Below are 23,861 nucleotides of genomic sequence, written 5' to 3'. Positions count from 1 at the left end.
AAAAGGTGTGGTTGGCTGCCATTTTTGAGTAGTTATCCTTCTCATTGCAGTTCCAGTGGAAATATCTCAGATTTCTATATCTGTAATCTGTCAAAAATAAAGATCAACCCAGGGGGCTTGGACACATTCTTTACATGCCTTGTCAGTCTGTGAAGACTGAGATAAGGTGGCTTCCACAGGCACTGAGCTCTGTGGTGTATTCTATAGTCTGATAACACCTGGAATCTCTAAGTAATACCATGCATTTTCTTCTATCATGTTAGTACATATCAGAAAGGATCCTGATCTACTACTATGTGAGAAACTCATGGTAAAACAGTAAAGCAGCTCAGTTCAATTTGCCCATAAATAGATATCAGATATTTCATAATTGTTCTAATGCTAAATCCTCACTCAGAAGTGTGTCCTGTCCCACAGACAGCTAGGTGTGTAATGTAGAATATATTGTGACATAACAGCAATACTGTTAAATGGTGAACAATTGGTTTAGGTGTATTTTTCTGAAGTGCAATTTCATTCCTTTGTGGCTCTGTGTTTTTCATGCCTTTATTTAAATAATGTTGCATAAACTAAAATGTGAAACAGGAGGTTTGCGCTTGTGAGTTTTCCTAATGAAAAGTTAGTATTTACAAAATACATATAAATTACCCTTGAAATATTAATAAATATTGGTCTCAAAAGTCATCAGTCTTTGGCTATCTGTATTCATAGACATGGCCATGTGCTCTCGGTGGAAAGTGCACAGTTAAGTCCATCAAGTCCATAAGTTTCAAACATTGAGGTCAAAGGTAATGGAATCAAACAAATTCCGTGAAATGAGAAACTTGCTACTATGTGAATCTGAAGAAAATATTCACCAATTATGAAATGGTTTACGTCCAAAATAACTGTCCAGTGTCCTGCTTTCTCCAGTTTTGTAGACAGATAATGTTGGAGAAGTCACAGGAAAAGATCCTCTGAAGGTCTGTAGTTTTCAATATGTGACTTAGTGAATCTGTTTCCAGTAGAGGATATTCAGAAGATGGTTATGTCAGTTGATGTAACTTATAAGACTTCTGCAAAGTTATTCTTTTGGAAGGAAGGGCAAAAAGGGAGAGAAGAAAGAAGGGAGGAAAGGAGAGAGGGAGAGAGGGAGAGAGGGAGAAAGGGATGGAGGGAGGAAGGGGAGGAAGGGATGGAGGGAGGAAGGGGAGGAAGGGAAGGAAGGGAGGAAGGGAGGAAGGGAGGGAGGAAGGAAGGAAGGGAGGAAGGAAGGAAGGGAGGAAGGAAGGAAGGGAGGAAGGGAGGAAGGAAGGAAGGAAGGAAGGAAGGAAGGAAGGAAGGAAGGAAGGAAGGAAGGAAGGAAGGAAGGAAGGAAGGAAGGAAGGAAGGAAGGAAGGAAGGAAGGAAGGAAGGAAGGAAGGAAGGAAGGAAGGAAGGAAGGAAGGAAGGAAGGAAGGAAGGAAGGAAGGAAGGAAGGAAGGAAGGAAGGAAGGAAGGAAGGAAGGAAGGAAGGAAGGAAGGAAGGAAGGAAGGAAGGAAAAATAAGATATTCACCAGTGTGATTTCACTTTACTAACATTAAACTCAGCTGGCACAAATTAGGTTAGATCATCAGCATCAGAATATGAACAGTGAATTTAGCTTTCAGCGTACTCCAGGGGGACCCATGACACTGGGAGCATTTTCTAAAACTATCCAGATAGTTGAAGATCTTGGTTTCTCTATAACTTTTAATGTGTCAAGAGCATGCCATATGTAATTTGTGTAAAATACTAAAAATTGGATGAAGTCTAACAATAATAGTGATTCTTGTCAGGTCTCATTTGTCTTCTCCTTGAGGAAAGCAGAAAATGCATTTCTAACTAGTTACTTCAACAGTAAGATAGCTGTACAAGTACCTGGTGTTTTGATAGTATAGTAGTACCTCTGTCTTCTGTGTGAAGCTGATTTCCATGCAAAAAAGTCCTTTTTTTTTTCTCTTTTTTCCTCGTTTGCTAATAAATGAGGTTTTAGCTTTATTACCGCCTAAGCTGCTGAAATATATATATATATATTTTTTTTCCTAAAAAATGTTAGCGTGGAAACATCTTAATATTCTTATTGTTCATTTTGAACCTTATTTGGGGCTACAATTTCATGTAGCAGAGATTTGCCCTAATATTCAACATGGCACAGGAATACAAGAACCTTTGTCCAAACAGAAAAGTCCTTTTAAGCACTGAAAGTCCTATTGTTCTCTGTGGGTTTAGTTTTCCAAGCTTTTACATTATATTACCAGGCAGATAGACATACGTGTTATATGTGGTGGAAGAATTTTTAGTCAGTATTTGTTGTAGTATTTATTGTTCTCTGAAGAATCTGAAGTGAAAAGCTGGGGATTTTTTTTTCTCCTGCAGCTCATGTTTGCAGATATTAAATGAAACCTCCAAAGATTTGAAAGTACAAATAAGAAAAAAAAAATCAAAATAAATTTATAAATCTGCTCCTAGCAAATCATTTCTTCTCCCAAGTTTCAAAACATAGGCTTTTGTGGTGCAAATACATTACTGTCTAGGTCTTTTTTTAACAGTGATTTAGATATGTTTTAACAGGGGTAATTGATTAACTTACTGTGTGGGCAATTGATTCAGATAATAATACTAGCTTCAAAATGAAAATATTGTAGAAATTGAATCTTTCCCAGGATGCACCAGCTTAACTGTATTATCCTTGACAATCATGTCTACTTTCAGCTTTTCCAATGTGGATCCATTTATCTAATGTGACAGTGATAGTGTCCATTGTGTTAATAGATGTACAGCTGCTTTCCAGAATCATAGGATGTAAAAGGTCTTATCCTCAAAGGGCAGTGTTGCTGCTGTTTCTTCCTTCTGTGCTTGCAGGAGAAGACATGACTGATGACTTAGAATTAATTGTAACCTAGTGAGCTGTCAGTGACAGATACCCATTACACACACTGGTACTACTTCATGAGGCAATGTTCTAATGTACTGTTCCCCCTACAGCATCCCTAAGTCAGGAGACTCCTTCCTTGCTCTCCTCCCACACCATGAGAATACACGATATCCGTAGAATCTTTATCAGGATTCCATCTTTTCCCCTGCATATATTGTTCCTCTCTTTATTGAGAAGAAATATGATCCTAATTACGTTTCCTCAAACTCACACAAATAAAAGTGAAGACTGACATCATGATGTTACTACAAGCACTGTTTATTTTAGAGCATGATCATTTAAAGGGATTCAGATTTTATTTTTTTTCTTTTAATCAGACTACCTTTAAAGTTCTATAATATGAAACAGTTAGTGCACAGCTAGTCATTTCCTTCTACTTTGGTGGATTTTGATTTGTTTTTCTTCCTCTTATATGCACAACTAAAAGTGAAGTATTAAAATTCTGAGGTCTGTTATAGAGTGAAGGCTGTGTCACCACAGAAAAAGAGATTGCTACCCTTACACAAGAGCTATGGCCTGCTTATTTCCAAGGTTATATTCTGTACTAAAGGATGCTAATGGAACTGAATACTAAAGGATTTTTTATCACACCTTTCTTTTTTCCTGAAGATCACTGGAAAGTTTCCTGCTTCCTTATAGTGCACAATCTTGTATATCAGCTGTACTGACTGACCATGATGAGACCATAAATATGCAGCACTTCTATAACACAGTAATTGTCAACTTCAGCAGTAAAATGCAGCATCAGGAATGGTGGGCACCAAATATATCAGTTTACTCAATGCAATTAATAAACTTTAGTTGATGGAATACTTTTTTGTAATTCATTAAATACTATAAACATAATTATTTTATGTCCTTCATACAAGACCATTATAGGGCTCTTTTATAAGCAGCCTCCAGATAATGTACATTCCTCAGAAGGGAAATTCTATCTTTTTCCCCCCTTAACGTTAAAATATGTAATTTATAGTTAAAATAAAGTCCCAGAAACTTTATTATCCTGCTCATATTACCGAAGCCAGATGAGTTTCACAGGATGTAAATCAGGGAAAATTTATTATTATAATTAAACTTGTAAAACTTCAGCAGCAGATGTTTCTGTGTTTTTGTAGTTCATATACATTATTGATCAACATGTGCTTTTACTAATATAAAACTTCTGAGAGTATGGAGAAGTTAAACTAGTTATTGTTATAATTGGTACAGGGCTTCTGCAATGTTTCTTCAATTGAATGCACTTGTAATATGCTTTATCTATCTTCCTAGGAGGAGCTCATCACCAAAATTGAGCTAAATAAATAAACTAAGGATCGCTGAAGTCTTTAAATTTGCTACAGGTCGAATAAAATATAATTCTATCATAACTAAAATGTATATATGTGAGTTTCTTTGAAGGCTGCAATACAAATGAGTGCTTATTATAAAATGTATGATTAGTCAGTGATGTATCTTTTTGTCAGTCTGATCTGTTTCATCAAGTTCTTGAATCCTATATATTTAATGTCATATAAAATTTCCAGAGATAAATATCTAAAGTGGGGTGTCTAAATATTTATGAACATAATTCAAGATCCACCTTTTCTTGCTGATAGGTTAAATTTGGACATTTAAATTTGAAGTCCTTTTATTGCCATGGAATAAAACAACAGGCTTGTCAAAGAGATTAATCTGTCCTAAGTCTTCTAATATATGTCCTAAGTTTACCTAGTAATCTGTAGTCAATGATTGAGTAAAAACACTTCAAAAAGTCATTCTACTGTTTTTTTACCATCTTATATATTTTAGGATGGCATGAATGTTCACTAGGTCTGCCTGTCTTTCTCCATTAAATACAGATGTGTTTAGACAACTATCATAGATGCAACACTTATTTTTAATAGACATCTACAAAATCATTACATTTTTAATTAATCCATTCTCATGGCTATTTCCCACAGATTTTCTGGTAAGAAACATGTAATAAATATAGTAAACTGGTTTACTGCTGTCTAACCATTTGGGTGAATGATGTTTCTGAATATTATCTTAGCTGTCTACTGGTGGAATACCTGGCTATTTTCTTTTATGTTTTATTTGGTACAGCAGTTTCCATCTCTTCCCTCTACTCACCTTGTCATGAATCTGAGATAGTAATTTGCATAATTGTAGGCTTAGAATTGATCAGACTGATTTTGAGTCTCAGACATTCAATTCAGGGGCTAAGACTGAAAGCGTTGAAAAATTATTAATATTTTACTAGACTCCCAGGTTTAACACGGTAATATTCTGATTTAGACTTGATAAAAACTGTAACAGTCAGCTTTGCTGTTAGGCCATATTGACCTTGCAGGCAAATTGATGATGGATAACACTTTATCAGGAAAAGGAGTATTTGCCTTCTAAGTGAATATTAGGAAGGTGAAACTTAAAATAAAATATACTATAGTTCTGTCTTTATTTACAGGTTTGTCAGTCTTTAAAGTGTCCAATTAAAAAAAAAAAAATCCAATATAACTCAGGAAGAATCAGTGGCACAGAGACAATAGTTTCATAAAATAAAGAATATCTCTACGTAAACAAATGAAGAAAGTGATATTACCTCAGAAGATGACTGAAGCCACAGGATTTGACTGCAGATCTTTGCAGAAAAAGGAAATAATTCACTGTCTGCAAATCTAAAAGAACCCCAAATGAGAGTGGCTGTTTGTTTCTTGTATTTAATGTGGAAGGGACCAACAAGTAGTCATTTCCTCCCCAGTGAGTGGGCAGATTGTAATCGGTAATATTTTCACCTCAAAGAAAGACTAGTTCTCTGCAACATAAGTTACAAATGAGATATAATAGGTGATTACATTTCAGCTTCTCTTTAATATATTACAGCACAAGTTACTGATTTCTATGAAATTCTAGCACTGCAAAATTGAGGTAGAAAAAATCAAATGATTGTCTGGTATAACAACAATATAGATTCTGAAATCAATACCAACATTGTTACCTTAGAGGGGAAAAAAACAAGTAAATACCTAAACACATCAGCTATTTATAAAGGTAGAATGGTATGAAAATGCAGCATAAAGTGCAGTATGAATAGTTTTTTCTTTTTCATTCTTAGTTTAGCCTGACAGTTTGATGGAAACCTTATCTATCTCCATTATCTTGGTTCTGTGGGTAAGATATCAAGATGGGCATGGAGAATGGATTACACTGTGATGCAAGTAAGATCCTTGAATGAGGAGTGCCATGGGGATTGCATGAGTGAGTTTTGTTTAAATGTAGCCAAGAAAAAAAAATAACCCTATTTCTCTGAGCAAATTGCAGGAATCTACTGCACGATTTGTATGTAACACAGAGTTGAGCTGAGATTAACTGGGAGAGGCAAGGGTGGCTGTTACTAAGAAAGTAGAATGATTTTATCTCAGATTTATATTCTTTTGCAAGCTTGAGTGAAACACGGAAGAAGGTGTGTATGAGTGAGCACTGAGATGAATTTTATGAAGCTTTATTTGAGATATTTTGTAGCATTCCTGGGAGATAGACTACCACTACACATTTTCAAAGAAGGTCACAGCCCAGAAGCGTATTTTCATTCATCTTCCAATTTTGAAAAAGGAAGGTACACTTTAGATTTAGGGAACTTTCACTAAGTTAATCAAACTGAAAAAAGTATATAACAAACCACAGATTATCTATAAAACATACTAATACACCAACCCAGGATCTCCATACCCCAGATCACACTTTTGCCCCATTGAAAGTTGCACTATTTTTTTTCCATGTAGGAATTTAGGAGAAAAATATTATTTACCTTAGGCAAAAGTAAGGTTTAAAACTCTAGTTTGTTAAAAACATATTTTAAAGTTTGGTGGTGCCCTGCAAATATTTTCTCTTCCCCTCTGAAACTGTTACTACTCTGTTTTTTTGTGATTTGACTTGAATTTACAGTCTTGATCTCATTAAAAAAATAAAACCATGTTTTAGTCCATGAACCAAGGTTCTTTGCTTTAATCATGAGAGGTTTTTAGAGTCTTTGTCTACTGTTCATAGTTGATTTTATTTTAATAAGTTTCTTATCTGGCTTCTTTATTCATGAGTGGGTTTCAGTTTAAGTATAAAGTGTCATGTATAGATTGTTCTGTTTATTTTCCATAAAGGTAAATTGTTTTTTCAAGTTTCACTTTTAAGCCTCCATATCAACAATCCAACCATAAGGAATATATTCCCAGGATTGTTTTCTTTATCTTTCCTTCATAAAATTTCAGAAAGGAAGGGGAAATAATTTTTGTTGATGCAGAATCTCCAAATCTAAAATAAGATGCAAGCATATGTAAAGCTTACTTTGACTTGTTGTGAACCAGATGTTTTTGTGACTTCTGCCTGTCTGGAAAATCAAGGACGGAAATCAAGGCTCTCAACTTAGAACTATATTGAGTGGAGAAGAGGGCGTTTTGTTTAAAGTACCTGATTTGTAATCTCAGAAGACAGCTTAGTTGGTTAAAATTCAGCTGGTTCTATTTGCAACAACACAGCGTAGAAATGTTTTTTTAATTATAGCTTGGTTTATAACAATGGACAGGATCTGTAGCCAAATCTGTCCCTCTAAGACATTCAGCAATGGAACAATAGCATAATTATTTCTTGGATCCCTGATTAGCAGAAACAATACACTAGTTGTACAAAGCTTGAAAGTCTGGTTTTCAGAACAGCACAATCTCACCATGCAAAGGCTCCTCTTAATGCTGATTTCTGTAACTTGCAATTTGATTCAAGCACATAATTATAAGTAAAATGCTTTTTAGAAGCTAGTATACAATGAAAAGCACTGAACAGTTTTGAAAACTATTGTTTATATTTCCCACATTTAAGTTCTGTTGCCAACACAGCTCGTAACTCATCTGCCTTAGGACATTTCAAGCACTTGATGTCACACAGCATGTTCTTTTCTTTACTTCAGACTACCTATCACTGAAGTCAGCAGCATAACTTAGACTACATACAGTTGACTTCCTGCCTGTGTATATGAGGATTCCTGGGAAAATAAAGCAGGAGCAAAAATTTTATTTTGGCAAGTGTGCCCACACCTCACTGGTATTGGCCCACCTTTTCTAGACAAAAATGCTGAGGTACAATTCCTACCAATTCTTTTGCTTAAGTAAGGATTTCAGGATTGTGATATTAACATTGTCTGTAATTTTCCAAAGCAATGGATTTATACGGAATTAAATTAGTAATTCTGGTATCAGAATGCATTTTATGCAGCTAGTATTGTTAGAAACAATGTACTTCGGTACAGCATTACGTTTTCAGCACTAAAAAATGATGAAACTTCTACAGATACTTCTGGATTTTCTTTTATTTTCAATTAGTATTCATAGAATCACAGAATGTTTGATCTTAGAAGTGAACTCTAGAGGGCATCTGCTCCAGCCCCCCCTTATCAAGCATGGGCACTAAGAGCTGATTGTCCAGGACTGTGTCTAGTTGGCTTTTGAACATCTCTAAGTAGGAAAACATCCCAACTTCTCTGAACCACTTCTGCCAGTGCTCAATTATGCTCCCAGGAAGAAATGTTCACGACCTCCTGTGTTTCTTTTTTGTGCCCATTGTTACCTGTCCTCTCACTGTGTGCCACTGAATTCCTCATATCAAGACAACAGAAGTGAGAAAAATAGGACAGAAGAATATGAGGAAGGGGAAATGATAAGCTGGGACTAAAATATATTTTAAAGTGTTTTCAGTATCTCCAAAGAAAATACTTTGTGACGAAAAGTGCATTGTGCCATGTCAAGCAGTTTCTGCTTATCTGTGCTTGATGAGTAAGATCAGGAATATCCCCACTGTCTACCATCCATTCCTCCCTTGTGGCATTTTCAAGCATCAAAGCTATTACTTATATCTAGGTATGCCACAAGTTACAGTTGTTAGAAAGTACTAAGTATGTATTTGTTTCTGTTGTAGCATTAAAGGAGCAGCTAGACCAGTTTAATATGTGGTTTATTTGATAATTTTACTTTTTACTATGATGAAGATAAGTATTGGCTGGCTGACCACCTGGTCTGAAAATACAAAAAAAAAAATTGTTCTTATTGTACTTGAACTGTCCTTTTATCTGCACTAGAGTTTTCTTTCCTTTATCTCCATCTAAGAGACAGCATTAATTTTCTTCTGTATCTCTGGTGGGTGTGAAGTCATGTTTCACATAGATGAGCTTTATAGAATTTACTGCAATAGGTGATTAAAAGAACAATGATTCCATGTAGCTGATACGAATTATTTTCCTGATTTTTAAACTCGGGTCTCTTTAAAAACCTATTGAGTCATATTGTTCTGAATTGTGTATTGAAATTACTCTGATACAGGTTAAAATACTGTTTTGACTGAATTTTCTTTTTACTTTTAAGTTTCACATAACCCTGGTGTGATATTTCCTGATCAAAAATAAAGACTGAATGGCTTGCAAGGCCTGAAGAAAACCTGCATCCCCCCAAGTGATGTTTTATGATTGAATATGTCACAGTTTTAAGATCTGAATTTTGGCCAAGTGTTGTGGACCTGAACCATAACCCTACTTCATTTTGTATATAATCCTGCATATGCTGTAGCATAATTAAAATTGTAATTACTTCTTATCACTAGTCCCTGCGTTGTACCAACTATAAACCCAATTACTCAGAATAACGTGATTCTGTGTTTAGGTAAAAATAATTCAAAGCTGTATTTGGTTGCACAAGGGAGTAGATAAATACAAACATGGTCTGAGCATGTTACAGGATTTTCTTCTGAAATAAGAGTTCCTGACAGTACAATATAGTAGAAATTCAATGTACTCAGGTGCCAGGCTGCTGGGGCCCAGTGTCTGTACTTTCTTCAGACTGGGTGTGTGTAGGGTGGGTGTGTGGTTCCACTGACAATCTCTGAGCTGGAGGAATCAGGGAGTAGGAGACCTGGGTCCAGGCAGGGGTATCAGATCTGTGTGAAGTCAATGCTGGTGTTCAGGGGTACTCCCAAGTGTGGGGTGCTTTTGGGGTGAGTGTTAGAGAGTGTGCCGTGGGTGTGCAGGGAGCACTCAACTGGACCAGGCAGTGAGGGAGAGACCTATAGGGTGCATAAGGGTTCTGGGATCTAGGCAGGATCCTGCTGGGTGAGCAGTGGGGCTGTGCCAGTGCTTTGTTGGAACTCTAAATGTGCATGTGCTTGTCTGGGTGTGTGCAGTACTAGCAACCTTCTACCTCTGCTAGCCCAAGAGGAGTAGGGGATGTGGCTGTCTGTGCCCGGGTCTGGTTTGAGTACTGACTGTCAGTGCTGCTGTGGCTGTCTGTGTAGCCAAAGCTGTGGGTACATCAGTGTCATCTGTGTATGTATATGTCCAGGACACACACACACACAGTCTTGGTATGCAGCAGATTTGCTAGTGCATGAGAGAAAGTGGCAGATGCATCCCTCATCCTAGGCAGAGACACTGGGTCCCTGATTACCAGGCTGGTGCTCCAGCAGCCAGCCAAGAAGGTCCTGGACCGGGGCAACTGGAAGAGGTAGCCACAAATCACATCATTTAACACCCTTATAAGCTCCCAGTAGACTGAGTGACAGTATTCCCTTGCAATTAATATGATATGCCTAATCTTAAGTGTTTGCTTTGAGTCTCTCTTTGTAAAAGGCTTTTCCCCCTCATTGGTTTGATGGCACAGCTTAGTCTAAAGTTTCTTGACGGAATGCATGCTGTCCGTTCATCATCCCTGGAACTGGATCACTGTTTATATGACCTTTAGATTTTTTTATAATCCTTTATGATTTGTCAGGTCCCTAGTGAGAGGCTCAGAAAGCCAAGCCAATATATTTTTTTCTTATCTTTTAAAGTGTGGATTTAAAAATTTATAACACTATCAGCTGAGAAGTTGCCAGTAGTATTAGGCCTGTGCCTTTTTACTGACTGACTGGTTGTCTGTCAGTATAGTGTCAGAGCAGATTTTGGCTAGTATGAGGAACTTTTGAAAGATCAGTACTTTTGCCACAGAACTCACGAAAATGGACATTTTTATAATGATATATTCTTATGTTTATATGGGAGGTTAATTAATTAGAAGGGTTTAATTGTTTTGCAGAATCTTAAATAGGAATTTTCATCTCCTCTCTTACTTTCTCAGTCATTTGTATTTCCTCATAGAGTATTTTAGTTGGAAAAACAATCCTAATCTCTTTTTCCTGTGCCTCATTGATTTTACTTGTGACATAAATTCTTAAGTTGGAAACATAGCTCTCTGAATTTGGGTTAGGGAAAATAAATTCAGGAAGTGAAGATTTTAAGCTTTGTAGTTAGCAATAGCTCTATTTTTGTTCATATTGAGGTGAAAAAGCCTGCTAGCAATTCCAAAAAATTGTTCAGAGAGGCAATTCTAGAGTGAAAATGTATGAAAAAGTAAAATTATGAGGTAAAAGTTTGCTTAGTGATAGTATATAGTTAGGTTCTCTGTTGATGTAAACCAGTACAACTCAATGACTCAGAGGATCTGTTTGGTTTTTCTGCATCTGGTTTCTAATCCTAAAGCTAAGAAAGGAACTTAAAAGCAATATGCTAATTATAAAATCACAGCCAAGAGCAAATAGTATTACATTTATTTCCATACTTACATAGTAATCCAAAATTGATTTAATCAACTATCTATGACCACTCAAGGGAGATGAATAAAAAGAAACTCAGCAGAGGATATTGATCATCATGCAAAATGGTAGTAATTACCATTAACAAATAGTTTTTAATAAGCAAACATGCAGTTAGTACTATTAACTTGAGGTTTTCCTCCTTTAAGAAAAAATGTGTGAAAAAAGAGAGGGAAAAAAAAGAAGAGTCAGGGCCTGATGCTTTTTCCCGGTAGCTTTACAAAAACTTACTTGTGTTTGGGATGGATATATGACAACTGATTTTAACTACTTAAATTAACTACTACTGTTAATTAGTGGAAGACACCTGTTGTTGGAGTGTCCTGATGTTCCTGTCTCTACTGCCCATAGAAATCTTGAATTAATCAGCTTAGACATAACTTTCAGATGACTAATATTTATAAGAAAATAACCATTAAACTGAACAGTTACTAAGGCAAACTTTGTGAATCTCTTCTTTTTTATAAACCAATCTAGCTAACCAGATTACTTAGGCTCCCCACTACTGAAACTCATTTTTGTGGGAAGATGTGTTTAAATTAGTTTAACCATGCTCTTGAGATGCTCTCGAGCTAGTTGTTTCCGATGCTTCAAAGATGCAGTATGTTGATCCATGAAGACCTGTAAAATTCCTTTCATGAATCCCACAGTCACGGTTGCTAAACAATTTGCAGCAGTTCTATTGGCTCTGGAGCTCCTGGGGAATCACTGTATCATTCTGTGGCCACAATTCACAAAGTTGTGTTATTTCTCCAGATGAGAGAGATTCAAAATCAATAATGGTTAACTGAACCAATTCTATACTGCAGGTTCTACTTTTTTTCTTTTGAGATGACCATGGGTTTTTGTTTAAGTAATTCAGGAAAAAATGAGATTCTGGCTCTTATTCACTGTGTTGTTTTGAACAAAGTATGCGGTGTTTATTTCTATTTTATTTATTTTTATTTCATGTATGTGATTCTTTACTGACCACTGTGATTTCACAAATATGTTGTCAATCCTAAATATCCATACTACTGAGATAACCACAGAATATTATAATTAATATCAAGTAAATATCCTTATAGATATGTATTTATATATCATTACATTCCTGGAAGGTGACAGCTATTTTTCTTCGTTTGATTTACTTGGTGGACTTTTTTCCCAGGGTGAGCAGTGATTATACAGTTTTTAACCTCAGAAATATATACTCAGAGTATCTTAAGATGTACTTTTCCAAACACAGTTTGAAGCAGTTTCTTTTCATAGTTTTTAGAGATTTTGCTTTTAAAATTATGAGAAAAATAGCTGTGTACAGATAATTTTCTTATGAGAAGCTTATTTGACAAATGAGCATGTGCAGACCTTTGAAATTTGGCTCTCCTGCCTGCCATCTTCCCTGGGTTGGTCTAAAAGAAAGCAGTAAGAAAAAACGCAATAATAATGATTGCCTCATAAGCATCTCCAGGAATCTATTTGTATGTCAAAAGTAAAAAAAAAAAAAAAAGGAAAAAAACAAACAAACAAACAAAAAAAAAAAAAAAAAAGAAAAAAAAAAAAAGAAAAAAAGAAATAAAGGAAAAAAAATCAGGAGAACAGAAAAGAAGAGCACTAATCAGCATGTCCTGTGCTCTTCTTTGTAGTCCCAGCGCCGTGTTACATTTCACCTCCCTGATGGCTCCCAGGAAAGCTGCAGTGACAGTGGTCTGGGAGACCACGAGCCGGTGGGTAGTGGAACCCTGATCTCACACCCTCTCCCTCTGGTTCAGCCGCAGGACGAATTCTACGATCAGGCATCACCAGACAAGAGGACTGAAGCTGATGGCAACTCTGACCCCAACTCGGGTGAGTCCCTGTCAATGCTCTGCTGATCTGAGTTGCTTTGGTTACTTGGTTTCATTCTTTTTCATCCTTTTCAGCTTTGCAGCTGTAAAGGTGTTTTTAAGCACGTGCATGAATATTTTACCATGTTAGCTAATAACGCTTGGTAGAAACATTTTTCTTGATATTTATAGTGCTGTTGCTATTTGGCACTGGACTTTGTCTTTGGAAAGCCATTCTAAATAGAAATTTAAAGATCAAGAACATGGCAATTGTTAGACTAACATAGAAAACAGTAAATCAGCAAAGCACTGGAAAATTTAAGCCATATACATTTCTATAACACACCTTCAATTTCCTCTTCTAACAGCAAAAACCACAGGGTTTCCTTTTTAGGTTGGAATGGCATTATGTTCTGTGTTTTAGATCTGTCAGATATGTGGTTTTATACCAACATTCCGTATGTGCAGTTTATCTCATTTGGCAATTCCTGCCTTTCTTCTTCTGCTTTCCTTATCTATAATAAATATACACGACTGAAATGTTTCTGTGATAGTTAATACTAAAAATTAAGTGAGATTTTATCCAATACTGTCGCTAGTATTTTGGCATTGGAATGTGGGGACCTGGACATACTGAAAAGTGGGGAGGGACAGTAACACTGCCCTTATGAAGTGTTTCTATCTTGAATGTGGAGACAAAGGTTAAAAGTTTTATCTGTGCTCTTTGAAGGTAATTGAACCTGAGTTATCTTGCACCCCAGGAGTATAGAAATAAGAATTAGTTTCTCCCTTTGGCATTTCTTCCTTTTGTATAGATGATTAAATTGTCATTGGGCCTTTACAAACCAGGAGAGAAGGTGGCCTTGGGATCTGATGAACAATATTAAGATGCATGTTCTCATTTGAGCAGAGATGTATCTGAATTATAACATTTAGATCATGGCAGATGTGAATGCAAACTGCAGCATATTGACCTTGGAAACCTTTTTCTCATACTTTTTATGGGAACAAAAGTGTGTTGTGTGAAAATCTATAAAGAAACAATTTGAAATGTGTTACAGTCTCAGAGTTGTATTCTGGTTTTCTTTTTTATTTTTTCTAGACATGACACCTGCATTTTATTTTCTTTACCAAAACAGAAATGTTTTTGAAGCTATGACCTTAAACCCTAAATCTGTAGAAATACAAAGAACTATAAAAGAATAGCAAGCAACTATGAATGGAGTGACTCTGAAGCAAGAATGTATGTCTGCTTAAGAGAGCAAGGAGCTTAAGTGGAATTATCCTGTTAATTCTCTCCCCACGTGTGAGACGTGTGAGAGATTTAGCAAGATCAGAGAGGAGTTTTAATGCAGTGTTGCGTGTTGGCACTGTCACAGTGGCTTCACTGACTCTGAATTGCACATCTCTTCGAAATGTGACATAGAAACCCTCAAGGAGAGTAAGGAAAGATGGGCTTAGTAAACTTTATACCAAGTCACTAAAACGTGCTTTTAGAAATTTTGTGTCAAGCACACTGTGAAAATGTGGTACATTAATCATGAGGATCTATTAATCCTTAATGAAAAGACTAATAGAAGATTAGTCAGAGTCAATAAGAGTTCTTAAAAGCTGTATGAAAATTTTAATATCTGTAGTTACACCTGACTTAGCTTGAGGATGCTAAATTAATGTCAATTTTATGAACATCTAATAATCAAGCTGTACTGACTATTGGTGAAGTATCAAATATAGGTTTTCAACTTTTATCAGACTGAATTAGGACAGACACTTAAATAGTGCATTCCATATATCATAAAATCTCACAAACTAAGAAGGGAAAGATACAATCATTATGGTGGCAGAAATCATCCTTAGAAAAAGTAAGGCAGGAAGGGAGTGATGTTGTCCATTAGATGAATTTGACTTCTATATGTTATTCAGTATTATTTTATTTCATATCTTATTCAGTTACCACCTAAATATTGTGTAAAAAGTTGCTTTGCAACTGGAGGTGCAAGTTTGTGGATAGGATGCAAAATGGAGCTTAAAGCAGTTTATGGTTATTGAAGATCCTGTGGCAATTTTCAGAAAACAAAATGCTATCTGGTGATTGGGCAAAATAACTTTGTATTTATTTACTATGATCATGGTTAAAATAACTGATGCAGTATCATTTCAATTTTGTAGCTTTTGACACTTATAAACTGAATCTCTAGTTATATTGCAGTGGAAAGTTAAATACTTGTATTTAATATATATATATTGTTATATATAACAGTAGAAATAATTTAATCTCAGAGGCTGTTTAAGGGATGGCTGTTAATGAAAATACTTGGAGCATGGTCAAGTAAAAGATACAGCTATAATGTAACTAAAAAAATCTTAGTGGAGGGTAGTAATATTGCCATGTACATGTACTGCTGCCAATCATGAATTATAGATGTTGCAGAACTATATTTTATTTTGCTTTCAAATGTTTCAACTGAAGAGAGAGAGAAGTGCTTATGTGAATATTTTCTAATGATCTCAAATAATAAATCTGTACAAAAATTACAGATTTGTCCCAATGTATTTTTATGAAAATTCATTCTAAGTAAAGACTTGCTTTAGCTCATGGGAATATGATGTTAATCTTGATAGTAAATTCCTTATCTCATGGTGAGAGTAATTTTGGTTAATGGCTTTAATGCTCTGTGAATTGTGTGGTTTATTATTGTACAATGTGAAGTTATGTGAATAAAAATGAAGCCATTGTTTGTTAATATTGGTATGTTACTTTTCTAATTATATTTGAAGATGGACCAAGACCCAGGTCTTCAAAATCTAAGATAGGGGGAAAAAAGAAAAAAAAAGAACTAGAAGTCATGATAACTTATTACATTAACGTATGAGAAATTTTATTTCCATTTTTTCTTGTAATCATTAGCTTCTATGGAGACACAAGAGCTACATAATTTAATGAAAGAAGAAGATAGAGTGAGAGCACGTTCATCTAGCTAATCTAAAAACAGCAGTCTTTCTCGCTGTGGGAAAGTGGAAGAGGAGATATGCCAAAAACTAGCATTGTCAGGCACTGTGGTTATGAGGGAAAGGCAACAAGACAGAAATAGGAAGTAAAAAAATAATTTATAAGAACGTTTATAGTGAGGTATATAGCCCAAGTTTTGTTTACATCACTCAAACCAGTCTTCTTTGTATAGAGTTGTTTGGATTTTAACCCAAGGGTTTCACTCCAGGTGCTAACGTATCTTCCATTTCACCATTTCTCAACTGATTGTGTTAGTTGTCTGAGGACTATGTTAAAATGTCTGTTGTAACTTCCTCATATTTCACCTCTGCCTGATTTGCACTATAAGAAATTTTCTATCAGTAAACAACAATTCACCATGTTTAAAAATAACAGAATGCTATGGAGTGACAGCAGCACTGTGGTTTTGTTGTACATTATTAAATGATAATAACATGTAATTCAGATTTACTACAGGAAGTCTCATTATTCAAGAGTCATGGTAATGATGATTTAATTTTGCATACAATATTGATTTGTAAGGCCAGTCTCCTGTATGTTATAACATTTTATTTCATTATAAATGTAATGATTAACAATCTCCTCCTTGTCTTGCTGTCCATGACTTCTCCAGAAGCATGGGCCAAGAGAACAGGAAAGCAACATGATATGATCTGGCTGTGTTCTTTGTCACCATGATGAAAAACACAACACAAAGATTGTAAATTTCATAATTTTGAGAGTCAGTATAAAAAAACCAACCAATCAACCAACCAAAGCAAGGCACATGTTAAAAAGGAAATCATATGGTTTCTTAGAAACTAATGTTTTTGAATAATCTGAACCATGCTTTTGTGTGTGGAATGCTGATCTCACATGTTTTCCTTATGAACACTATATTTTGCATTTAGAGGGCATATATATCACACTTCCTGTTAAAACTAACAGAAAATATTCCAAAGATCAATCAGCTGATTAAAGCTGATAAAAAATTAAAAAAAAAAGTTACTGTAAAATTGTTTTTACTGCTATGACTTTATAGCCTCACTTGTTACAAAAAAAATTACCTATTGCCTACTTTTTAATGGTTTTAACTCTATGTATCATGAAGAACATTTTTAACACAAGCACCTTCTTTATTATCAGTTGCATTGAGTGTACAGCTGTCTGATTCATTTTAGTGTGAATTATTTCTTTACTAATCAGTCCTAAGAAAAGTATGTTTTTGTTTGCCAGCAGTCGGGTGAAGAAAGTTATTTTTCATTACCATAAGTGTGGATTTCATTGGCATAAAAAAACCCCCCAACCTAATTAGTGAAGAATTCTTTTTTTCACTGTGGCTCAGTAAAGGTTGTTAGGGACTTAAATTTAGTCTGAAATTCTTAACATATCTAAGGGTTTCATGTGGCAGAGCTGTGCAGCAGAACTGTATGAAGGAATAATGTGCCTCCTAGTGTAAAGAAGGGGGAAAATGCACTTTCTTGAAAATGCTTGATAAATCACATTTTGATAGCTCCAAGCTGTGGATGTGATTCATTTTTTCTTCAAAGAGATAAAGAGGAATAGCATATATTTAGTGGAGTGTTAGAACTGCTCTGGGGAGAAAGGCTACTATACACTGTGGATGAATATATGCAATAATTCCAATGGTTTTAAACTCGAAAGAAATATAATATTTATGTCTTCTGATATATGTTTATGAAACTAAGTAAATGCTTGCCTAATTTTGACACCTCATTAATAAATACTGTGAATATATGTTACATAATACAGAGTAATAGCTTTATAAAAAAAGGGAGCTGTGGAAAAAATTGTAACAAGCACATTCTTCCAATTAAGTAGAAAATTCTGTTATATTGTAAGTTATTAATTACAAATTCCAAAGCAATAATGTATTACTGGAAGTAATGTAACAACGCTTTCTACAAAAATTACTGTTTGTGGATAGCTGTTTTATTTCCAGTAAATTAAAAATTGTAAGAATAAAAGTGGGTGATAAATACCAGTGTTCCCACATTTTAATAAACCTTATACTACCATGGCTTAGTCAATTGATATCAGGTGTATTACAATCTTCTATAATTCCACTAATAAGTAAGAATATCTTTGTGGCAGTGGCTTAATTATGATTCAAGTTCAGAGTAATGGCAAGACTGTCTTGTATTACACTCGGTCATATGATAGGGTTCCACACTGAAAAGCTAAGTTTTTCATGAAAAGGGCTTTGGTTTTATAGTGTCACTATCATTATACCCAGTGGGTGATGATGGTTTAACCTTGTGGGCATACTCTCTGCTTAATCCTGTCTTTCATTTTGCTGCCTCAAAAATTTCTTGTCATACTTGGTAATATTGTAGTCCATAGCTGAACATCCCGAGGTGTAGGTAGAAATGTTACTCTGTTAATGCTTTTGCTCTTGATTAATCACTGTTTATAGTTATTTTTGTGTTTTCATAATGTGAGACTCTATGTGAACTGAAATAAGAATGTTTTCCTTTGAGTCATTTCCTCCATTTCATTAAACACAAGTTCATACCTCACACAGAATCTAGCACTGTCACATTTCACTACAGGCAAGTAAGAGTAAGAAAACTGGAGTCTGTAGTAGAGCTGTAGTAGAGTTAGCCTACTAAAGAGCTATAAAATAGTCTAAATTCAACCTCAGTTCCTATTTCTTTAAAAAGATAAATAAAATCGGAGAGGCATAAGAGGTATTGCTATTTCTTTACATCTCTTTGCTGCCTCATTACAGTGAGGATTTTAAAACTGTCTTGGTTTAGAAAAGCCATTGTGCTATGCTGTGCTGTTCCTGTTTTGCTCTCTTTCCCCCCATACATCTAAGGTGACTGTAGTGTAAATTCAGATTGTGTACCCATTCAGTGGGAAGACAAAGGGGAACTTGAGCCCATGCTTGTCTAAGGTGAACACCTAATGTCTCTGAACCTTCTAGCTTCTGCTGCCATCCAAGACAAGAAATCGCAGGTCTGCAGCAGTGAGCTGAGGAGGTGCACAGCACATAGAATTTCATAAAAGATTTCTCAAATCAAACCTGTATTTCAAAATAGTCCAATGATTTATTTCCCTTGGTGTTTGTATTGAGTTTATGTCTCAAGGCTGATGGTATGAAGCCTGCAGGAGGGGATTCTGTGAGAGTCGTCTAGTGACTTGCCCCCATGTCAGAGTCAATTTCCACTATCTCCAAAACAGACCTACTGCTGCTCAAAGCTGCACTGCAGCTGAGGGAGAGAAGTAAGAAAAAATGTGGGAGAAACAGCCCTTGCAGACATCAAAGTCAGTGAGGAAGGAGAGAAAGAGGGTGCTCCAGGTGCCAGAGCAGACTTTCCCCTGAAGCGTGTGGTGAAGACCATGTTACTTGCAGCTCATAGATCATGCACCAGAGAAGGTAGATATGCCCTTCAAGGAAGATGCAGCCTGTGAAGAACCCACACAGGAGCAGGCTTCTGGTAGGAACTACAGACCATGGGGTTCCCACATTGGAGCAGACTGTTCCTGGGGGTCTACACAGCATGGAAAGAACCCATGGTGGAGCAGTTAGTGAAGGACAGTATCCCTTGGAAGGGACCCCCATGCTGGAGAAGTGGAACAGAGGTAAAGAAAGAGTTTTATCAGCTGACAGCAATTCCCTGCCCCCATTCCCTTTTCCCCTGCCACAATCGGCAAGAAGCTGTGGGGAGCAGTAGTAAAAAGAACAGGAAATGAAGGAGGGAAGTTAAGCCTGGGAGGAAGGAAGGGATAGGGGGAATGTGGTTTTAGTTTCATTTTTCTTATCTTTCACAATCCTACCTTATTTTTAACTGCTGATAGATTAAATTAATCTATCCCAGGCTGAGTCAGTTTTGCCAGTAATGGTAATTGGTGAGTGATCTCCCTATTCTTATCTCAACCCATGAGCTTTTAAATCTTATTTTCTTCCCCTGCTTTGCTGAGTATGGCAAGTGGGCACCTAGCAGCTTAATGGGCACCTAGCAGCTAGGCAAGGTTAACCCACTAGAGTGTTTAAGTGGGCATCGTATCCTCAGTTTGAAAGAATTTACCTTCTGTGTCTTGATTGTGGGACTGTAGATTCCTTTGTTAACAGTAACACTTTGGCTTCCAGAAGCTTACTGATATATGAGACCCAAGGGACTATTTTGACTAACACAGCCACCTGCGTAATAGAGGTCAGAAATCTTAGCCAATAACTTACAAAAAACTCCATATCTTCAGCTTGTATCCACACCATGTATTTTAGAATATTTCCTAATTGAATGGTCTTCAGTGAAAGGGGAAACAATATTATCATGCCTACTGACTTTGAGTGAATCAGCTTTTCAACTTTCATGTGATTAATTAGATATTCGGTGCCCATGTTTTAGACATGGTGCTCAAATTCCCTTGGATCTGTACTCAACTGTTCAGTTCTTTGAAGTATTTTGAATGTTGCAATATTTTGTTCTTGGTCAGTTTTTTTCTTCTTCTTTCTTCTTGGAATTTTGGTCCCATAGCTGGCTAGAACACAAAAGAACAGTGAATAATTCTGTCCATTCTAACATCACAGATAAAGTTGACATAGTCAACAGTTTCAATTTAAATATGCACAATAAGAAAAATAAACCGTAACTCTTATGAAGCATACTTTTAAAAAAAACATTCCTTGTTCTGACCTGAGTGGGTGCTTTTCCATGCTTCATGAGTATGCTATGTAGATGTTCTTTTCAGCAGTAAAACAACAAAAGATTTCTCCTTTCTTTAGAGACTTTTCATAAGTAAAAGTAAAAAGCACAGCTGAATACATATATCTTTAATCATGGTTAAATAAATTAGAAGGGCTTTATTAGCATTCTGTGTGTGCTATCAGAGAATTCTGTCCATCTTTTAAAAGCGTGGTAAAATGTGGTTAAGCGATATTTGTTTGAGATTTTTGGGTCTGCTTTTTCTGAAATCCAATGAAAGTTATTATTGCAAGCTGTGAGTCTTTCTACATTGGTACTAAGATTCGTTTTCTGATGTTTCACATTCTAACAAGTTTTAACAGTGCAACTCCTGCTTACAGTGGCAAGCATTTAGTGGTTTAAAAGAAATATTCTAGTTGTGAGAATAAACATGTTGAGTTTAGCATGGAAATGTTAATTTCCACATTCAAGTGGTTGTGAATTGTAAGAAGAAGTAGAATTGCTGATGGCTCCAAGCAAGAGGAATAATCACATTGCACCAGCACAGACTTGGGCCTGACCAACTAGAAAGCAACCCTGTAGTAAAAGCATGGCGGGTCTTGATGGACAAGAAGCTGACCATGGGCCAAAAATGTACCCTTGAAGAACCTCCTCAATTTCATTACTAAGAATGTTGCCAGCAGGTTGAATGGCATGATCCTTCCCCACTGTATGGGACTTGTGAGACACATTTGAAGTGCAGAGTCACGTGCTGGGCTCCCCAAACAGAAGGGGAAAGAAAATATGGAGCAAGAACTGCAAAGGGCCACAAAGGTGATTAAAGTATTAGAGCATGTGTCTTATGAGGACATGCAGAGACAACTGGGACTGTTCATCTCAGAGAAGAGAAGGCTGAGGGAGGATCTCAGTATTGTGTGAAAATAGCTGAAAGGGTAAGGGGTAAGGAGAGTAGAAATAGAGCCAGGCTCCTCTCAGTGATATAACAAATAAAAGAACAAGGAGCAATAGGCATAAACTGAAAGACAAAGAAATTCTGTTTAAACATAAAGAAAAAAAAAAAACCCACACTTTATTAATGTCAGGGCAACAGAACTCTGCACAACTTTTTCCAGAGAGATTGTGGAGTTCCCATACTTTGGTATTTTGAAATTGAAATAAACATGGCTCTAACTGACCCCAATTTAATCATTAGTAAATGCATGTTGGTGTAAAAAATCTCTGGGGAGTTCCTTCCAACTTCAACCATTCTGTGATTTTGCAGTTTTATGAATTAATTACATTTTTCTCATATAGAGAAATCTGAGCAATGCAGATGTTAAGAAAGAAGGAAAGAAAAAATTGTATTCTCTAAGGAAAATTAATTTTAAAATTGTAAATTTAAGATAGGTGTTGTGATTTAACCCCAGCTGGCAGCTAAGCCACTCATTCATCACTACCTCCTTCAAGTAGGGGGTGAGAGGAGGGGAATTTGAAGGTTAAAAGTGAGAAAACTCATGGCTTGCAATGCAAGCAATGTAATAGTTGAAATAAAATAATAATAGTGGTAATAGTAATAACAACAACAACAGCACGAATAATTTGTAATGAAGATAACAGAGAGAAATACCTCAAGAAAGAGAAAACAATTGCTCACCACCATCTTACTGATGCCCAGCTGGTCTCCAAACAGCTTTCCCCATGGTCAGCTTTCTCCCTAAGTTCACTGCAGAGCATGTCATATGGTAAATAGCCAAGTGAATATGAGCCAGCAGTGGCAAAAAATACCAAGAGCATCTTGGCTTATATCAGAAATAGTGGGACCAGCAGTACTAGGGTAACGATCGTGCCCCTGTACTGAGCCCTGGTTAGACTGCACCAAATACCGTGTTCAGTTTAGGGCCCCTCATTACACGAAGTACATTGGGATTCTGGAATCTGTTTAAAGAAGGGCAATGAAAGCGGTGAAGAGTCCGGAGCACAAATCTTCACATGAGCATCTGAAGGAACTTGGGTTGTTTAATCTGGAGAGAAGGAAGCTGAGAGAACTTATCACTCTCTAGAACTATCTGAAAGGAAGTTGTAGTGAGGTGGGTGTTTGTCTCTTCTCCCAAGTCAGAAGTAATAGGACAAAAGGAACCAGACATTTGGGATAGAATTTAGCTCCAGAATGTAGATGTATAGGTCTCAAATAATTTGTTATACGTAGGGATCTTGTGCTACTTGAAAAACCCTGAACTTCACTCTCTTCCACATGCAAATAGCTTAAGTATCCCAGGCTGTTTCTAAACTGGCATTACAAGCTTATAGTTAGGCAGGATAAAGAGGTTTAGGTTGAGATTCATTCAAAAAATTACATATTTACGTAACTACTGGTATGGTTCCAGGTATGTACACTGGTCTGTAACCCCTCTATGCACCTCTAACTCATTTAGATGTGATTTAGGTCATCTAAGCTCCCATTGTAGTCAGCAGAGACCCAGTCAGTACCTGAGCTTAGAGACCCAGTTACCAAACATATGTGTCTGCCTCTGTGAGAGGCATAGTTTTCAGTATTATGTTGACTAGATTGCCACTGTATATAGGGGAACCTTAGACACCTAAATTTTGTTATTTCTAACAAATCCAGCCCTCAGTGTGAGATGAATCCTAGCTGTTCTTCTTGCAAAGGGTATATATATTATATATAATATAATTTATTTCAGGAAATTTAGCAACATTTCTTATTTACTGGCACATAACATTTTTTAAGGAAAATTTTTTTTTTTAAATTTCCTGCCTTATTTTCATAGTATTAATTGAATGCAAACACCACTGTGCACACCTTCCTATTCCTCTTTTTTA

The 23,861-nt window shown here is 36.1% G+C and overlaps 1 protein-coding gene across 2 annotated transcripts in view; it reads left to right on the top strand.

Annotated features, from left to right (window-relative positions):
- PCDH9 (protocadherin 9) overlaps positions 1-23,861 on the top strand; it is a 673,217-nt gene that overhangs the window by 416,538 nt on the left and 232,818 nt on the right. Inside the window, exon 3 of one of the 2 annotated variants that reach the window (XM_071740578.1) lies at positions 13,200-13,401. In XM_071740578.1, the coding sequence (XP_071596679.1) occupies positions 13,200-13,401 (202 nt within the window). The remainder of the gene's footprint in view (positions 1-13,199; positions 13,402-23,861) is intronic. The other variant, XM_071740588.1, reaches the window with a different exon arrangement.

Source organism: Heliangelus exortis, chromosome 1 (genome assembly GCF_036169615.1).
Source record: "Heliangelus exortis chromosome 1, bHelExo1.hap1, whole genome shotgun sequence".
In the NCBI taxonomy this organism is placed as follows: domain Eukaryota; kingdom Metazoa; phylum Chordata; class Aves; order Apodiformes; family Trochilidae; genus Heliangelus; species Heliangelus exortis.
The sequence above is the reverse complement of the archived record's forward strand: the minus strand, read 5'-3'. Positions and strand labels throughout refer to the sequence as shown.